Genomic DNA, 19,152 nt, shown 5'->3' on the forward strand with positions numbered 1-19,152 from the left:
CATCATTCCTGGTCAATTCCACTCTTTACAGATGGGAAACTGAGACCCAGAAAGGCGACATAAGCTGAGAGAAAGGGCCTGGCCTTCCAGGCTTTCGGCTCTGACTTTATCCCCATATTAACAAGCCACGTTTAGTGATCAGAGACCTATCTTTTATTATATTCAAGACCAGTCTCCACTTTACCTCAACCCTCCTATCTCTCATTGTGTTGCGGTCAAATCCTTCTCCCACCCCTCCCCCACGCCCTACTCCGGTGTTTCCCGAAGGAACAGCCAACATCCTCTTTCTGCTTTCAGTTGTGGTCTGGAACTGCAGGGTTTCTCTCCCTCTCCCCAAGCCCTTCAAAAGGATGACAGTTTGTATCCGGAAACGACATCGCCCTCAATACAGTGAAATCTCGGTTGGATTTAGGATTGGGAGAGGCTCTTAACAGATCAGGATAAAACTCAGGGCAACTCTGAGCAACACTCCAGGATGCTTCGAGAAGAGACTGATTCACCTCTCCTGCTAATCTGGACAAATAGGGTTTATTGTTGTCGCTGAGGGGCCAGATGAAAGGACGTGCCCTGTGACCAAGCCATTTTCTGTGAGAAGAGCGACTTTGCCGCCAGAGTTGTGTGACGGCAGAGGAAGGAGACTAGCTCCCTGACCAGGACGCACGCAGGTCTCGTGCTCCCTAGAGGCCTGGAGGCGGGGCGGGGCCTCCAGCCACGCCCCCTCTCCGCCTCCTTCGAAACAGGCCGCGGCGATTGGTTCCTTCGAAACAGGCCGCGGCGAACCCTGAGCCTGAGGCAGCCGCGGCGGCGGTTGGGTAGGGGCGTGCCGGCCAGGCACAGATTGAGCGAGATGTTGCCCAGCAGGGAGAAGTGACCCTCCTGCGCCTGTGCGGGTGAGTACTTTGTATGCCGTTCTCTTTTCCTCGCGAACTCTTACTCGCCTTCTTGGGGCTGCGGTGCCTCAACTGGCATTGGAAGAGGCCTCGCGCTCAGCCCACTCAAAGGGTTGGTTCGGTAGGGGCTGGGAGCTGCGGGATTCAACTTGATGTGCGATTGGTCCGCTGCGGGAGTCGCCTGCGCTGATTGGTCCTTGGGGCCGTCAAGATGAAGCAAGTCCCTGCCTTCTCCTGTCCATCCAGGTTTGGTGCAGGGGCCACAGGTGTGCTCGGGCGGCAGGTGTGCTAGGCGGGGGATGAGGTGATCACTCCCTGCCGCCCTGCTTTAGAATCCAGGAAGAGATCAGAGTCTGAAATTTAGCCTCTCCAGAGGCACCTTTGTTTCCAAGCACCTAGCTCATATAGGGTCACTAAATTCCTCGGTGTCGCCCCTGGGAAGAACTTCCAAGTCACTGACCTTGGAAGGGAAATTGCAGATAGTTATATTGCCATCTGGCAGAGGGAAAAGTTTGTTCTCTGTTCCCTCCGGCCCACCCAAGGGTCATGTCGCCGAGATGAACGGGAAGAGGGGACGTACCTCAAGGCTGTGAGCGCTGCTTTTCCCACCCGCACGTTTCGGTTTGAAGGGCTGCGTTGCGGGGAGGTTTGTAGATTGCCTTGGAAGTCGAGGGAAAATTTTGGAGCCTGTGCTTGCCATTCAGTCGTTCCTGGTTCCTAACTAATCTCTTCGAACCGCAGGATTGAGTCTTACTGATTTAGAGTGCTTCGTGGAACGTCTGTTAGAGAAGCTGGTCAGTTCTTATTAAGTGAAGAGATGTTTCTTTGCCGGCCCAGTCTAGGTCAGAGTTTGGGTTTGCTTCATTTGTGTGAAGAGTTTTAATACCTACTCTCTCAGAAGATAAGCATGTTGTGAACTGCTGTCTGATCTCAGTTGGCACTTAAATAATTAGGAATTGGCATTCTTGCCACCTCAGATTCCATTTAGGAGGAGATTGGAATAGATCTGAATGAAGAAGTGGAAACTGGTGCTAGTCGTCTGGTGTAGATCCTGATACGTGTCTGTGTGACTCATCTGTTTCAAAACCTCATTAAAAACCAACGGACTTTGCGTGGTAGGTTTGTCTGCTATTTCCACATTAATGAATTATAAGTAATGTTTCTTTTTATGTGTTTCTAAGTGTGGGGGCTCTGAAGTCACACTTTACTATGTGGCCTTAGGCAAGTTATTTAATCTTTCTAAGTCTGTATTTCCTACTGTGTAAACAAAGGTTAACATTAAATAGTTGCTGCCTTATTGCTCTGACATTGTGAAGTTCAAATGAAATAATCCATGTAACTAGTTTAGTACATTGCTTGACACATAACTAGCATTATTTCTGTGCTGCTGGGCAGAGAGGAGCAAAAGGTGAAGGCAGTACCAGAGGTAGTGGTATTAATATTCATCATTTATTATTAAGTTTATACATGTAAAGTACTCATTACTGTTTATCAGTATGATATGGTCGGATGGCATCATTGACTCACTGGACATGAGTCTGAGCAAACTTAGGGAGACAGTGAAGGACAGGGAAGCCTGGCTGGCTCAGTCCATGGGGTCGCAAAGAGAGGGACATGACTGAGAGACGGAACAATAACGACAACAACTGTTTATCAAATGCATTATTACCTAGCATGTATCAGGTCCAGTTCTAGATGCTTTACTTATATATTGTTAAACCTGTTAGTAATCCTGCAGTGTCATTGGTATTTTCTCCATTTTATAGATGAGGAAACTGAAGCTCAGAGAAAGAAATTAAGCTACTGGGTTCACCCAGAATTCAGTCTAGACTGTCTCACTCCAATGTCCAGCCTCTTTTTTTAATCACACTACTCTTGCATTTATATACCCAGAATTAAGCTTCTTTGCACAAAGTTGTTTGTATGGCCCAGGTTCATTTTTTCCATGGGTTTCGGTTTATTTTGACTACTGCATTAAAAAATAGTGGTAAGTAATTTGTGATGGTAAATCAAAGTGTGTGATAAAGGAATAATGTCAACAGTGTACTGCTATTACTAAAAAACTAAATGAGTGCATTGATGTTTGGGGACTTGGTCAGTTCAAAAGTAATGTTTCCTAATTTTTTTTTTTTTTGCCTGTCAATTTCAATTTAAGTTTGGAGATCATGAAAGTTCAGTTATTTCAGTAATTGTTTTTCAAGCTGACTGTTGTGAGGAAAGTAAGGGGTTAAGGTTAATGCATACATACTGTAAACTGGCTGTGTATGTTTCTGTGTGTGTGTGTGTTACTTTCTTCCTATTATTTGTTTCTCCCTCTACTTTGTTATTTTAAAATCCTTAATGAAGCTTGCAGTGTACATAGTACTTGAGAGAATAGGAAAATTGAGTCTGTCAGTCAGTTGTCTCACTTTGAATTTCCCTATTTTAATTGAAATGTAACTACCATAGAGAAATGCCTCAGAGGTAATGTTTACAAGATGCAGGCAATAATTATAATTGTTATCTCTTCAGTGTTTCTCCTTCTAAAAACTCAAAAATTTTTCTCATATTATTACATTGTTACAAAATAGGGGTTTTAACAGAAAGTTGCTATGTATGTCGTCAATGAATTGCCAATTTTCAAAGAACTAGAATGTAATGAATTAAGTCCATAGGGTCGCAACTTAGTCAAGCACTGTACAGAAATAATGAAGAAATAGTATAAAGCAGTGTATAAATAAGGAATTGGGAGAAATGCTAGGTGAATTCAAGAGCTACAGATACAAGCAGAATTAATTTAGGCCAGTCAGGAAGGGCTCCTGGGAGAAGGTAAATCAGAAGAGTTGTAAACCTGGAATAATCTAGATGAAGACTGTCCCTCTCGATGACTCTTTTTCTCCGTCTAGATGTTGGATTTTCTCAGGACTTGTTCTAGGCCCTAATCACTGCTTTCTCCAGAAAGGTCTCATTCTTTCTAGCGGCTTTATCTCCCAAGGATTGCTGACAATTTCTGTCTGCTTCCAGACTTTCTTCTTAGCTCTAGATGTCCAACTGCCAAAATGACATTTTGGCTTGAATGTCTTTAAAGGCTTCTCAAATTAAACATGACCAAATCACAGCACTTTTGCCATCTCTGCTGGGTTCCCTGCTTCAGTCTGTTCAGATGCCCATCATCCTCATCTCACTAAACACTGCCATCATCTATTTGCTTAGTTGCTTAAACCAGAAAACCTGGAGTCATTCCTGACAATTCACTCTGCGCTGACATCCTTTGCCTTCACCCTCCATCTCTAACCATTATCAAGTCTTGATTCTTAACTTTAAAATAGATGTCAGATCCATCCACTTCTCTCTGGTTGAGACATTATCAGCATCCCTGCTCAGTCACCATCATTTGTCGCTGAACTGTTGCAGTGGGTCCACTCCTCTTGCCCTTCCAGACTGCTCTCCATCTCATCTATGTGCTCAATTTCCTTTGCTCTCCCTGTTTCCACTCCTCTCTGCTTCTCCTTCTCTCACTGAAGCCACTGATTCTTTTCCCCACGTCTCTACCCACCTGTCCTTCTGTTTCCTTCCCCCTTTTCTCTGTTAAACCCATCACTATCTTGCTCCCATGTCTCCTGCCCCGCTGCAGGAGATCTGTTAAAACTATGAATTACATTATGTCTTTCCTTTGGTTAAAACTCTTCCATGGCTTCCTACTGCACTTAGAATAAAATCTAACTTCCTCAACTTGGCTTTGTGTGGTGGGGCTACTGCCTAACTTTGCAGCCCTATCCTAAGGCACACATGCTTCACGCTTCAGTCATACTGGCTTCTTTCAGTCCTCAGAATGCACCAAATGCTCTCTGTTCAGAGTCTTTGTAAAAAGTATTCTCTATGGATAGAACTTTTCCTCTTCTCTCTCCCTGGCTGATTCCCACCATTCTTCAAGTTCATGTTTTTCCTCTGGCAAAACCATTCCTATATCACTCAGTCTGAGTCTTTAAAGTAGGCCCTTGCTGTTCTCTCTCTGTTCTTTCCTCCAAAGCAATTATCATGATTTAACATTGTATATTCATCTGTGTATTCACTAATGTACACAAACAAATGTAGTGGCTCCATGAGAGCATCACGTCTGTTATGCTCATCACTGCGTCTCTTGCCTGGGGTGCCTAGTTTAATAAAGGGTGTAAGTAAATACTTGGATAAATGAAGGAATGGCCATGTTTGAATGAACATGTCGTCTGAACAGTGATAGAGCCACAGAAATGAGCAAAACTGGTAGAGAGGATGCTGAGGGGACAGCTTGAGTGGAGCAAAGAGCCTCTTTGTGACACACCTGAAGACTTATTCTAGCAATTGACTTGTAGGTCACAAATCCATATTTGAGTATACTCCCAATTAGGCTGTTGGTATTTTAGAGTTTTTAGTATTCATTTATGGGCTTCCCTTGTGGCTCAGCTGGGAAAGAATCTGCCTGCAATGCGAGAGACCTGGGTTCGATCCCTGGGTTGGAATGATCCCCTGGAGAAGGGAAAGACTACCCACTCCAGTATTCTGGCCTGGAGAGTTCCACAGACTGTATATAGTCCATGGGCTCACAAAGAGTCGTTCATTTCTAACTGTATTACAATATGTTGTCAATTTTTTATGTTAGAAAAAAGAAGCTTTCCAAATTACATTTAATGATTTCTCAGTATTAGTTTTGTTATCTCTTTTTAATTTGATGAATTATGTTAAGTACACTATAATTATGTTTCATCATGGTATCATCACAATTCACTTGTTAAGTGCTAAGTATGTGTCAGGTACTTTATTTGTATCACCTCATTTAATCTTTACATGAAGCAGACAAGGGAGGTGGTGGTATCCCATTTACAAATGAGAACATGGATTTAGAGAAGTTAACTACCCCAAAGTGAAAAAGGAAGTGAAGTTACTTGGTCGTGTCTGACTCTTTGCGACCCCATGGACAGTAGCCTACCTGGCGCCTCCATCCATGGGATTTTGCGGACAAGAGTACTGGAGTGGATTACCATTTTCTTCTCCAGGGGATCTGCCCAACCCAGGGACTGAACCCAGGTCTCCTGCATTGCAGGCAGACCCTTTACTGTCTGAGCCACCAGGGAAGCTTACTATCCCAAGATCATCTGAAATTCAAACCAGATGGGTCTGCTACTTTCTACTACCCCAATGGTGCCTTTATGGTGACTTATTTTATACATTAAAAAACATGAACTGTGTTCTGTACAGATTTGTTGTTCAGTCGCTAAGTCCTGTCTGACTCATTGCGACCCCATGGACTGCAGAACACAAGGCTCTGCTGTCCTCTACTGTCTTGGACTTTGCTCAGATTGATGTCCATTCAGTTAGTGGTGCTATCTAACCATCTCATCCTCTACCTTCTCCAAAAGGATCCCTTTTCCTTTTGCCTTCAGTCTTCCACAGCATCAGGGTCTTTTCCAATGTGTTGGCTCTCCTCATCAGATGGTCAAGTATTGGAGCTTCAGCTTCAGCATTAGTCCTTCCAATGAATATTCAGGGTTGATTTCCTTTAGGATTGACTGGTTTGATCTCTTTGCTGTCCAAGGGACTCAAAATCTTCTCCAGCGCTACAATTCGAAAGCATCAGTTCTTTGGCGCTCAGCCTTCTTTTTGGTCCAGCTCTCACATCCATACATGACTACTGGAAAAACTGTGTAGCTTTGACTGTATGGACCTTTGTGGGCAAAGTGATGTCTCTGCTTTTTAATACACTGTCTAGGTTTGTCATAGTTTTCCTTCCAAGGAGCAAGAGTCTTTTAATTTCATGGCTGCAGTCTCCATCTACAGTGATTTTGGAGCCTAAGAAAATAAAATCTGTCACTGCTTGCACTTTTCCCCCTATTTGCCATGAAGCAATGTGACCAGATGCCATGACCTTAGTTTTTTAGTGTTGTGTTTCAAGTCAACTTTTTCACCCTCTTCCTTTACCCTCATCAAGAGGTTCTTTAGTTCCTCCTCACTTTCTGCTATTAGAGTAGTATTATCTGTATATCTGAGGTTGTTGTTATTCCACTCAGCAATCTTGATTCCAGCTTGTGGTTTATCCAGCCTGGCATTTCACATGATGTACTCTGCATATAGATTAAATAAGCAGGGTGACAATATGCAGCTTCGTTGTACTCCTTTTCCAGTTTTGAGCTAGTCAGCTGTTCCATGTCCAATTCTAACTGTTGCTTCTTGACCCACATACAGATTTCTCAGGAGACAGGTAAGGTAGTCTGGTACTCCCATCTCTTGTTGTGCATGGTCAAAGTCTAAGGCTTTAGTGTAGTTAAAGAAGCAGAAGTAGATGTTTTTCTGGAATTCCTTTGCTTTTCCCATGATTAAAAAAAATATTGGCAATGTGATCTCTGGTTCCTCTGCCTTTTTGGAACCTAGCTTGTACATCTCCAAGTTCTCAGTTCACATACTGCTGAAGCCTCTAGCATGAGGGATTTTGAGCATAACCTTGCTAGCATGTGAAATGAGCACAATTGTAGTTGGAACATTCTGTGGCATTGCCCTTCTTTGGGATTGGAATGAAAATTGACCTTTTCCAATCCTGTGACCACTGCTGAGTTTTCAAAATTTGGTGGCATACTGAGTATAGCACTTTAACAGCATTATCTTTTAGGATTTGAAATAGCTCAGCTGGAATTGTCACCTCCACTAACTTTGTTCATAGTAATGCTTCCTAAGGCCCACTTGACTTCACATCCAGGATATCTGGCTCTAGGTGAGTGACCCACCATCGTGGTTATTTGGGCATTAAGACCTTTTTTGTATAGTTCTACTATGTATTCTTGCCACCTCTTCTTAATCTCTTTTGCTTCTGTTAGGTCCTTACTGTTTCTGCCCTTTATTGTGGCCATCAAATGTTCCCTTGATATCTCCAGTTTTCTTGAAGAAATTTCTAGTCTTTCCCATTCTATTGTTTTCCTCTGTTTCTTTGCATTGTTGATTTATGTAGGTGCTTTTTTTTTTTTTTTTTTTTTTAATGTTTCCTTGTTGTTCTCTGGAACTTTGCATTCAGCTGGATTTATCTTTCCCCTTTTCCCTTGCCTTTAGTTTCTTTTCTTTCCTCAGCTATTTGTAAAGCCGCCTCAGACAACCACTTTGCTTCCTTGCATTTCTTTTTTCTTGGGGATAGTTTTGGTCACTGCCTTCTGTACAATGTAATGAACCTCTGTCCATAGTTCTTTAGGCACTCTGTCTACCAGATCTAATCCCTTGAATCTATTTGTCACTTTCCCTGTATAATCATAAGGGATTTAATTTAAGTCATACTTGAATGGTCTAGTGGTTTTCCCTACTTTGTTCAGTTTAAGCCTGAATTTTGCAATAAGAAGCTCATGTTCTGAGCCACAGTCCGCTCCAGGTCTTTTTTTTTTTTTTGTTTTTCCTGACTGTATAGAACTTCTCCATCTTCAGCTGCAAAAAATACAATCAATGTGATTTTGGTATTGACCATCTGGTGATGTCCATGTATAGAGTCTTCTCTTGTGCTGTTGGAAAAGGGTGTTTGCAGTGACCAGTGTGTTCTCTTGACAAAACTGTTATCCTTTGTCTTGCTTCATTTTGTACTCCAGAAAACCAAAATTTGCCTATTATTCTCTGTATCTCTTGACTTCCTACTTTTGCATTCCAATCCCCTATGATGAAAAGGACATCTCTTTTTTTGGTGTTAGCTCTAGAAGGTTTTATAGTCTTCATGCTGCTGCTGCTGCTGCTAAGTCGCTTCAGTCGTGTCTGACTCTGTGCAACCCCATAGACGGCAGCCCACCAGGCTCCCCTGTCCCTGGAATTCTCCAGGCAAGAACACTGGAGTGGGTTGCCATTTCCTTCTCCAATGCATGAAAGTGAAAAGGGAAAGTGAAGTCGCTCAGTCGTGTCCGACTCTTTGCAACCCCATGGACTGCAGCCTACCAGGCTCCTCCGTCCATGGGATTCTCCAGGCAAGAGTCCTGGAGTGGGGTGCCGTCGCCTTCTCCAATAGTCTTCATAGAACCAATCAACTTTAGCTTCTTCAGCATCAGTGGTTGAAGCATAGATTTGGATTACTATGATGTTGAATGATTTGCCTTGGAAATGAACTGAGATCATTCTGTTATTTTTGAGGTTGCACCCAAGTACTGCATTTTGGACTCTTATTGACTATGAGGGCTAATCCATTTCTTCTAAGGGATTCTTGCCTACAATAGTAGATATAATGGTCATCTGAATTAAATCTGCCCATTCCTATTTTAGTTCACTCATTCCTGAGATATAAATCTTTAGTCTTGCCATCTCGCATTTAACCACATCCAATTTACTTTGATTCATGGACCTAATTTACCATGTTCCTGTGCAGTATTGTTCTTTACCATATCAGACTTTACTTTTACCACCAGGTATATCCACTGAGCATATAATGAGCATATAATGCATATAAACTGAGCATTGCTTCCACGTTGGCCCAACCACTTCATTCTTTCTGGAGCTATTAGTAATTGCCCCCTGGTCTTTCCCAGTAGTATACTGGACACCGTCCAAGCTGGGGGGCCTCATCTTCTGGTGTCATATCCTTTTGTCCTTTTATACTGTTTGTGAGGTTCTCACGGCAAGAATACTGAAGTGGGTTACCATTTCCTCCTTCAGAGAACCACAGTTTGTCAGAACTCTGCACTATGACCCGTCTGTCTTGGGTGGCCTTGCATGGCATGGCTCATAGTTTCGTTGAGTTACGCAAGCCCCTTCACCACGACAAGGCTGTGATCCATGAAGGGGATGGTATGAATACAGCATTTCTATTTTCTCTTCTAGGCAACTAAGAAATATTTAACTCAGAATTTTAAAACTGAGAAGATAGTTTTTTTTATTCCCCTGAACAAATCAGGATATTTTCTTCCGACTGTTTTTCTAAATGAAGCATTAAAAATGATGAAATGTTTTTTGACACACAGAAAGGCGTATGCAGTAATGTAAGAACACTTGTGTTCTCACCACTTCTCTTGGATGAGAATCTTGTTGGTACGGACACCTCTGTGGGTTTCCATCCTAATCTCGCCTTCGTCCCCTCCTCAGCAGTGGCCACTGTGCCAGCCTGGGCATTTATCATGTCCCTGCAGCTTATGTGTCTTGGCAGTTATCTGTCAGCTGGGTGCTATCGGTGTGTTGCAGTGGCAATTAACGTTATTTTTCTGAGGAATCTGACTTTATTTCTTTGCTTTTTGGCCATTATTTTACAAATCAGCCCTTGATTTGTTCCAGGACTGAGCCCTGCCGCTTGTGCTCTCCCCACCATATTTTATTAATATAATGTGAGTGAGGAATTAAAATGTACTTGGTTTCAGAGCCTACAGCTGTGGAACAAAGAAGCAGCTCCACAGGCTGGCATTTTTTTTTTTTTTAATTCCCATCATGATCTGAAGTCAAATTGGTATAAAGAGCCTTACGATAAATAATCTTAAGGATTTCATGGCTGAAACTATTTCTGAATGTTGTTGTTCAGTCAGTAAGTCATGTCCAACTCTTTTGTGACCCCATGGGCAAAGTGGACTAGGCCCAAATTCAGTTCAAGTTTCAGGTAGATGAGCTTATTATGTGCTTCTAACATTTTCTCCAGATTTAAAAAATTGAGCGTGGTATTCCTCACTTGTGGTTTGTCTTGTTGAAGACTCCCATTAGCAAGTAGTCTGGCCTTGGTCACATGAGAGCTTCCCCCCCGCCACCCCCCTGACCCCCTCTAGATCTAAAGGAAAAGACTTCCTCAAGATGGCACAGAATTAAAGTAGTCTTCTCCAAAAAGACAGACAAAAAACAGAAACCAAAAAGGCCAGTAAGTTGCTAATTAAGATGCAGCTTCAAAGTGAAGAGTTGCTGATTCAGTGTAATTAGTTTATGTGGGAAAAAAAATGTAGAGACAGACTTTTAGGGAAAGATAGATAAGAGGAAAGTAGGTAATAAGCTGAGTAAGAGGCAAGAATTTCAGTTGTGATGCGGGTTAGGGACTGGGCTAGCAGTAGACAAGAAACTGCTTTTGGGATTATATGCTTGAGACAGAAATGGCTTAGAAAGAGAATGGCTCGAAAATATCAAATCACTGGCTCTTAGTATCTGGAACACAGTGAATACTCTGGAGTTAATTGATGATTCACTGATAGAGTCTCATCAACTAATAAAAGCTTTCCAGTAAGAGCATATATTTGTGTACATGATAGTTTTCCACATATGAAGATATGTTATAACTTATCTGAGTAACATTTATTAAATAACTACTTTTAAAAGGTAATCAAGATGGTTGTCCTTTTGTCATCTTTAAAGTAGTTCTATGAGATAAGAATGATGTGGGAAAATATATATATGTATGTGTATATATATTATATTTAAATAGACTGCTAAAGTTCAGTGACTGAAGGTTGTGCACAAATTCTTCATTTCTTTCATAAAACTAATTTTGTTGAATTTTCCATAATAAATGCAACTGCTAAACATTCTTGTGATAGCTGCTTTGTGACTGTGTCACTGTTCTTGATTTGCACACGCCTTATAATTTAAGCCTTCTTTTGTTTGGGGTTGGCAGTTCCAACTGTTCAAGCTCTTGTCTGATTATGTGGGACTCCTTATTTTAATGGGAGCAGCTTCTCTGCTGCATTTTTAAAAAATGGTCTCGGAAGCTTCTTACTGTGGATCTCTGTTAGGGACAAAGGATTATTTATGCTAAAGGAAAATGTATTCCCCACTGAATTAGCTCGTGGGAAGCATAACAAGCTCATTTGTAATGCTCAATTGTACTTTGGCCTTTTGCTAGGGTAGAGAGAAGGAAAAATGATATCAGCAACATTCTGCTGTTCTTTGACTTCTTACAAAACCAACGTGATGTGTAACATCAGACTTTTCAGATAGGTTTAGCTCCATTTCAGCTTCGGTACCAGAAGTGTTCCTGAGAGGAAAGTGGGATGTGTAGTGGTCACTGTGCCTGAGGTATGTTTGGTATGACTTAGGGGAAGAAAGTCACTTTTCCTGGGAAATGGAGAACATTATAGCCTTATAAGCCATTTCCTATTTTTTCTTAGAATGTTTTAATGGTGGTTTACAATTAAAAAATAGACCAGCATATTACACTGCTCTCAGCAATCTAAAAATTCTAGGTTTTATATAGTCTGTATTATTCTGAATGTTTTCAAACTCTTTTTTTTCTCTGAAAATATATTAAAGAGTTGTATTAATCTAAATTAAAGTTGTATTTTTTTTCTTGAAGGTTTCAAGAGTAGTACTTTAGAGTTTGAATTCCTATTTCTTTTGGGTTTTTGGCTTTAACATGTCATGGAGAAAATAACTTATGAAAAATTATTATAGAAAGGCATTGAGGATTGTTTCATAGTTAAAATTGATATTTTTTCTTTTTCACCTTATTGTTTGGTAGAAGAGGTTTATGGTTTAGCTTGTGAATTTATACGGAGTTAAGATAAACTTATATGATCTCTTTGTAAAGATCAGATGAAAGATACTTTCAGTATCAGTCATTGTGATGTTTGTATTACATTATACTTACAGTGTCTTCACAGGGAGAAATTCTGGGGCATTTTTCATTTAAAACTAAGTTTTATTGTTAATTTTATTTTACTAGTCAGATGCTTCAAGAGTTTCTTTGATATTAGTGCCAGAAACTACATATTAAAGTGTTTCAGGTTTTCCTTTTTCAAATGAGGAGTACTTTTATGAATAAGCTAGGAGTATGATTGAATTCTCCTATCATCAAATAACTCCAAATAGAAGAAAAAGTATTAGGTTTTCCGTCAAATAGAATAACGCAGATTTCCTATAAGTTGAAGGTTTGGGGAATGGAAAAGCTACCATTGTGTGAATATTAATGTTTTGTTTTATTTTCAGAACAGAAGTGTCATTTCAGTATAGATGACCATGCTGCCTGCAATTCAAGTAAGTGGTTTTCTTGGGAAAATATATATTTAAATTAATGAGATCAATGTAACAAGATTGCAATAGTAAGTAGAGTTATCACAAATTTTTTTTATTGTACTAGTTTTTTAAACATCAAATTTAATAACAAATACTCTATTTTTACTTTCTAGTTCTAAAAAGACTTTAATTTTAAGCATTCATTTATACTGCATATTTGTAAGAATCAAAAATACCTTAGGATTGGTGAGTTCATCTTAATTATACTACCCCAGGAAAAAGAATATTTTGTGATTTTCTTCTCATTAGAATTTAGGATGTGTTTGTAGTTAAAAGAGCTTTCAATGAAAACAAATGAAAAACTTTAATTTTAGATAATTGTACATGTGTCCTATAATGCCTGTAAATAACATGGTATTAAAACTTAAAATTTAAAGTGTGGATTTTTTTGGTTAGTTTTTTGGTGAGGAGAAGCAAGATGGAAATAATGAGACAAACCAGAATAATCTTACCTTTGAATTTGAATGATTTCCAGAGTTAGTACTTATATCCTTTAAAGTTTTCTTTGTTTCGATGTACATAGAACATGACTGAATTTTAACTTAAAAACTGCCTGGAAGGTCTACTTAGAAAGATGCAAGCAACTGATAATGAAGTTTGCCTTGGAAAGGGAGTCAATCAGATTTCATGTCTGATTTAGTTCTGCCACTGCGTGAGGTCCTGGCAAGTTATTTTACCTCTCTGAGTTCCCACTTCCTTGCCTCTAAGGTGAGGATAATAGCACTTATTTTTTAGGGAATATTTAGGAATGTTAGAAATATTCCTATTATTAGGAATATTAGGAATTTAGGAATCAGTGAGATAACATGAGCAAGATGTGTCCTGGAATGTGTTACATAGTAGGCACTTAGGAAGTTTGGTTGTATCATTGGTACAACAAAATTACCCAACTGTAAAACTGGAGATTATACCTGGGTCATGAGAGCCTTTTTTTTTTTTTTTTTTTAATTAAGAAAGAAGACATCAAGATAACAGTGGATGATAGCCTAGAGAAGATAATTTATCAAATGGTTAAGAACAACTCAGGCTGTGATGTTGCTTTCTCTCCTCCTGTGCTGTGCAGCTCTGTCTTCCAACTCTGCTAGTAAATGCTTTCATAATGTTTTCCTTTTGGACTTCCCTGATAACTCAGTTAGTAAAGAATCCACCTGCAATGCAGGAGACCCTAGTTCGATTCCTGGGTCAGGAAGATACCCTGGTGAAGGGAAAGGCTACCCACCGCAGTATTCTTGGGCTTCCCTTGTGGCTCAGGGAGATGTGTGCAATGTGGGAGATTCTTGGGTTGGGACGATCCCCTGGAGAAGGGAAAGGCTACCTTCTCCAGTATTCTGGCCTGGAGAATTCCATGGAATGTATAGTCCATGGGGTCACAGAGTCAGACACGAATGAGTGACTTTCATTTCACTTTGGGACTTGACATTTCATGGCAGCCTCCCAAAAGGTCTTATTTTTCCTATTTGGGTCCTCTCTAATCCACATTGAGTATGCTCAGAACTTCTTATTTCTAAAATCCATTTTTATCTGAGTATTTACATGTCTCTTTTTATCCAGGTCTCCGCATGTCATCAGTTTCATGTTGATTATGTTTTCTTCCTTATTGAGTGCTTTTTATCATTGCATATTGACCATATTTTTCTCATTTCCAGCCTACTGGCCATTAATACTTTCTTGATGAATTTTTTTTTTCACAGTGTTTTCTTGTAGTTCCATGAACCTTTCTCTCATCTAGATTACACAGATCCACCTCTAGTGATTCTTTTTCAAGAGTACTCTTGGCATCCCTCGTGGAAGTTTTTGCTTCTTTCCCTGGTGAATGTGAGAACTTCCTAGGATTTTCATTCACCTCTTTGCTAATTAGACTTCATTATTCCTAAATGCCTTGCAGAGAGGAGGCACCCAGTAGACAGCTGTTTTCAATTTGTTTCTTACTCACTTAATTCATGAAGGCCTTCCTTGCCCCTTTTTATGTCCATGGTTCTGATTAGTAAATAAACTTACAGTCTAAAAATCAGTGAACTATAGCTCCTAATCTCTTTTGGGTCCTAGTCCCTTTTGAAAACCTGACAAAAACTATGAACTCTCTCTCTCTCAGAAAAGGACTGTTTGTACATAGGCCTAAATTGTTGCCTAAATGTCAGTTAGATCAGTAAGTTGTGTACTGATTCAAGTTCTTCTGTAGACTGCCTATGGTTAGGAGTCTTTGCAATATGACAGTTTTCAGTATGTTTGAGAACAGTCTTTATACATGCAGACTTTGTTGTTAACCTCTAACTTTTAACAACATTGATATGCTAATTGCTTTACAATGTTGTGTTGGTTTTTGCTGTACAGTTGGTTTTTGCATACAGTGCTGTATGTGAATCAGTCATAATTATATATGTCCCCTCCCCACCAATCCCGCCGCTCTCGGTCCTCACAGAGCGCCAGGCTGGGCTCCCTGCCTTATACAGCAGCTCCCACCGTCTGCTTTACACGCGATAGTGCAGACATCAGTGCTGCTGTCTCAGCTTAGCCCACCCTCACCTTCCCTGCTGTGTCCACAGGTCTCCTCTCTACTAGGCCCATCAGCACTATCTTTTCCCCTAGATTCCGTATATATCCATTAACATATGACACTTGTTTTTCTCTGACTTTCTTCGTCTGTGTAAGAGGCTCTAGGTTTACTCACCTCACTGCAACTGACTCAAGTTCCTTCCTTTTTATCAACCCAGGTTTTTATGGTTTTCTGTTTGCAATAATAGGAATATCCAAGTACTTGTCTCCCTAACATGGCAAGAAATTTAGAATGACTTTTGTTAATTTTACTTCTCCATTTTCACACACAGTTTTTTCGAGACCACCTTCCTAGCTAATACCCATTTTTCTTTGGCAAACATTCACATCTTCTCTGACTTGTCAGCTCAAATAAAAGACAAATAACATTGTACTGACTATAAAATACCATTGATTGTAAGGTGCATCTTGATTTTGATGGTGCAAAAAGTCATTTACTAGTATCTATTCCTCAATTTTTCAGCTAATATTTTTGGTTGCATATCATGTGCTAGGTCTTATACAGAGTCCTGGGATTACAAACAGAAACAAGATGTGCTTATGAAGGGAAGATTTAGATATTAAATTGCTGCTATACTCCCTTTGAAATAATTCTAAGAGAATTTGGGGAAATAAACAAAATCTTTTTCCTAAAACTTTATAGGATCCTCATGTATTTTCCTGAACCACTGCCCCTCAAATAGTTTTGTTTCTCTTTGTCTTTGGGTACTTTTAAGTTTTGCTACTCCTGCTTGCGTCTGGTGGTACATATTCCTTGTCTTTCTTTGCCTTTGGGATTTTTAAAAAATGTGTTTATTTCTTACCACAGGAGATTGAAATGGGCTCTTTTTTTTCCTCCAAGTTTGTCTAGACTAACAATGGTGTTGATATGGCTTTTAATTTGATATAGTTAAGACTTGCCTCAAATAAACTTCAGTGAATTTAATATATTTTAGGGAGGAAATTATCCACTTTTAAAAATCAAGAAAGAACTAGATTCACTTGATATTGCCTATATTTATGCCTTTTTTTTTTTAGAAAACTTAAAAATTTTTTTTACTTAAAAGCAATCACAAACCTACAACTAATTGTTAAGTGTAGAACAGAAGTTATTTGTTTGCTGAACCATTTGAAAATAGGTTGCAGATCTTGTGCCCCCTTACTTCCAAACTTCAGTAGTGTATTTCTCATGTGCAAGGACTTCCTGCTATAAAACTACCATGAAATCATCAGTCAGGGTATTGACTCTGCAGCACTGCCAGCTAATATTCAGACCACTTTCAAATGTTGCCAGTTGTCCCAATAGTGTCCATTTCAGAATCACATGTTGCGTTTAGTTGTCGTGTCCCTTATTCTCTATCAGTCCAGAGCAGTCTCTCAGTCTTTGCTTTCTTTAATGACCTTCACACTTTTGAATATTATAGACCAATTATTTTGTAGAATGTCCCTCAATTTGGATTTACCTGATATTTCTCGTGATTAGATTGAGGTTATGCATCTTGGCAGGAATATCACAGAGGGATGCTGTTTCATCTCACTACATCCCATCAAGTGGCATATGATTTTGATTTGTCCTATTATTGATCATATTCACTTGTGTCACTCAGTTAAGTTGCTGCCTGATAAGTTTCTCAACTGTGAAATTACTCTTTCTTTCTAATAAGTATTTCTGTGGAAGTTCTTTGAAACTGTATGAAAATCTCATCCCTCATCAGAATTCCAATTTATTCATTTATTTGTATCTGCGTGAACTCAGAGTTGTCCATTTTATTCAGTGTGTTATAATTCCCTTACATCATTATTTTGATGCTCAAATTGTTCTTAATGTAGCCGGCAGAAGTCCCTTCAAGTTGACTTCTGGATCCTTTTGCATGTCTCCATCATTCTTTAAGTACTTCTTTGCTTTCTGGTAAAAGATACTGCATTCCTACACCATAGAGTTCATTCTAATTTTCTCTCAGTCCATAGTTACACGTCTCTTCTTTGGCAGGAAGAAACCTGGCTTCAACTTGATAAATCCTCATGTCTCCCATTGTTACTGCCACCTCCCCCTAAGTTGATGCCCTTCTCAGCTCAGCTGGGTTCTGACACCCTGCACTGGGACGTTGCCCCATTGTCCCCAGTGGACACCCTCCTTGCCTTGCCTAGGGTCTGCCACTGTGCTTGGGGCTGTACCCATGTGTAGTAGATACCCTGTCACCTCACTCAAGCTCTGGTCCTCTGTTTCTCCCCTCCTGTGAGAACCCCTTCACCACTTGGGCTTGGGTACTCTTTCCTCAATTGAAATTTAGCACAGTCTTTTCTCAATAATTCTATATTCAAAGTCCATCTAACTGTATTTCAAAATTTGCAAGTGTTGGTTTGATAGCGTGTTTATGTCAGTTTTTATTTTAAACCAGGGGCTGACCAGTTAGTAAATAGTTTTGACTTTGTGAGTTGGTAGGCAAAATTGAAGCTATTATGTAGGTGCTTATATAACTACCATTTTTAAATGTAAAAATCATCTTCAGCTTGTGGGCCTTGCAATAGCAGGTGATGGACCAGATTGTATAGGGTTTATTATCAGATAACACTGTTGTTAGGATTTAAAGTTTATAAAGTGCCATCTGTGCACTCATTCATTTATTTCTCCATGATTCAACAAATATTAGGCCCAGTGCTATATTCTACAAGGGTATTAGTCACTCAGTCATGTCTAGTTCTTTACAACCCCATGGACTAGAGCCTGCCAGGTTCCTCTGTCCATAGAATTCTCCAGGCAAGACTACTGGAATGGGTAGCCCTTCCCTTCTCCAGGGGATCTTCCCAAACCAGGGATCAAACTGAGGTCTTCTACATTCTACAAAGATGTATTATTAACTGATTTTACAACCAAGATGCTGAGACTCTGGTCAGGTAACTTGTTAAACTTACTCAGCTAACAAGTGAAAGAAAAATAATTATGTGTTAACTTTTATCCCCTTGATTTGACAGTAGAATCCATTAGTTAGAGATTCACTTACATTTGTCACAGAATTAAATATGGAAAGTAAGTCAAGTATCTAGACTAATAGTTTGCTTCTAGTTTGTTAACTTTCTGTGAGCTGCTGCAGCTCTATATACGTGTATATTAAATATAGTCTATGATTCATTATTTAAATAAACATTGGAATCCTGACTCTGAACAAGTTGCTCCCATTGGTTGATGTTTTCTCTAGGTGTGGTTTGGAGAAGACCTGCCTCTAAGTCCACGGAGTCCTCTGACCCCCAGACATGGGCCAGGTTTGGCTGATGTTTGTCAGTATGATGAGTGGATAGCTGTGAGGCATGAGGCCACCCTGTTGCCCATGCAAGAAGACCTGTCAATCTGGTTAAATGGTTTATTAGGTAAGGCTCGCAAAAATACTCAAAATTATGTTCTCTTACCCAGTAATGTTTACTGAGAATCTTACTCTTTGTCAAGGAATCATTGTTCCAGAGGTTGGGGATCCTCTAGAGAAGGAAATATTTGATATCCTTATTGTCACCAAACTTACATTCTATCTTACAGAAGATATTCTGGTTCACTCTGACCCCCAGGGTTTGAATAGTAAGCAAGTTTGAGGCTTAATGGTAGAGGTCAAGTAGTGGTCAAGTAGTTAAAAGCTGTGAATAATCAATGTTTTCATTGTTAACATTAAAAAAAAAAATTAAGTGTATTGGTCTAATTTGGGAGTCTATATTTCATTGATTTTTTCCCCCCACTTCAGTTCAGTTCAGTTCAGTCACTCAGTCGTGTCTGACTCTTTGCGACCGCATGAATTGCAGC

The 19,152-nt window shown here is 39.9% G+C and overlaps 1 protein-coding gene across 10 annotated transcripts in view; it reads left to right on the top strand.

Moving 5' to 3' along the window:
• The first annotated feature begins 783 nt into the window (after nucleotides 1–783).
• Nucleotides 784–19,152, top strand: part of GAS2L3 (growth arrest specific 2 like 3) — a 34,209-nt gene continuing 15,840 nt past the window's right edge. The window contains exons 1-4 of one of the 10 annotated variants that reach the window (XM_042247128.2): nucleotides 784–1,136; nucleotides 1,868–2,005; nucleotides 12,747–12,794; nucleotides 18,563–18,731. In XM_042247128.2, the coding sequence (XP_042103062.1) occupies nucleotides 12,771–12,794; nucleotides 18,563–18,731 (193 nt within the window). In that variant the 5' untranslated portion in view covers nucleotides 784–1,136; nucleotides 1,868–2,005; nucleotides 12,747–12,770. Of the gene's footprint in view, nucleotides 1,157–1,867; nucleotides 2,006–11,783; nucleotides 11,838–12,746; nucleotides 12,795–18,562; nucleotides 18,732–19,152 lie in introns of those variants that run through there. The other 9 variants (XM_042247127.2, XM_042247129.2, XM_060413096.1 and 6 more) reach the window with 9 other exon arrangements.

This window comes from Ovis aries, chromosome 3 (assembly GCF_016772045.2).
Source record: "Ovis aries strain OAR_USU_Benz2616 breed Rambouillet chromosome 3, ARS-UI_Ramb_v3.0, whole genome shotgun sequence".
Taxonomy (NCBI): Eukaryota; Metazoa; Chordata; class Mammalia; order Artiodactyla; family Bovidae; genus Ovis; species Ovis aries.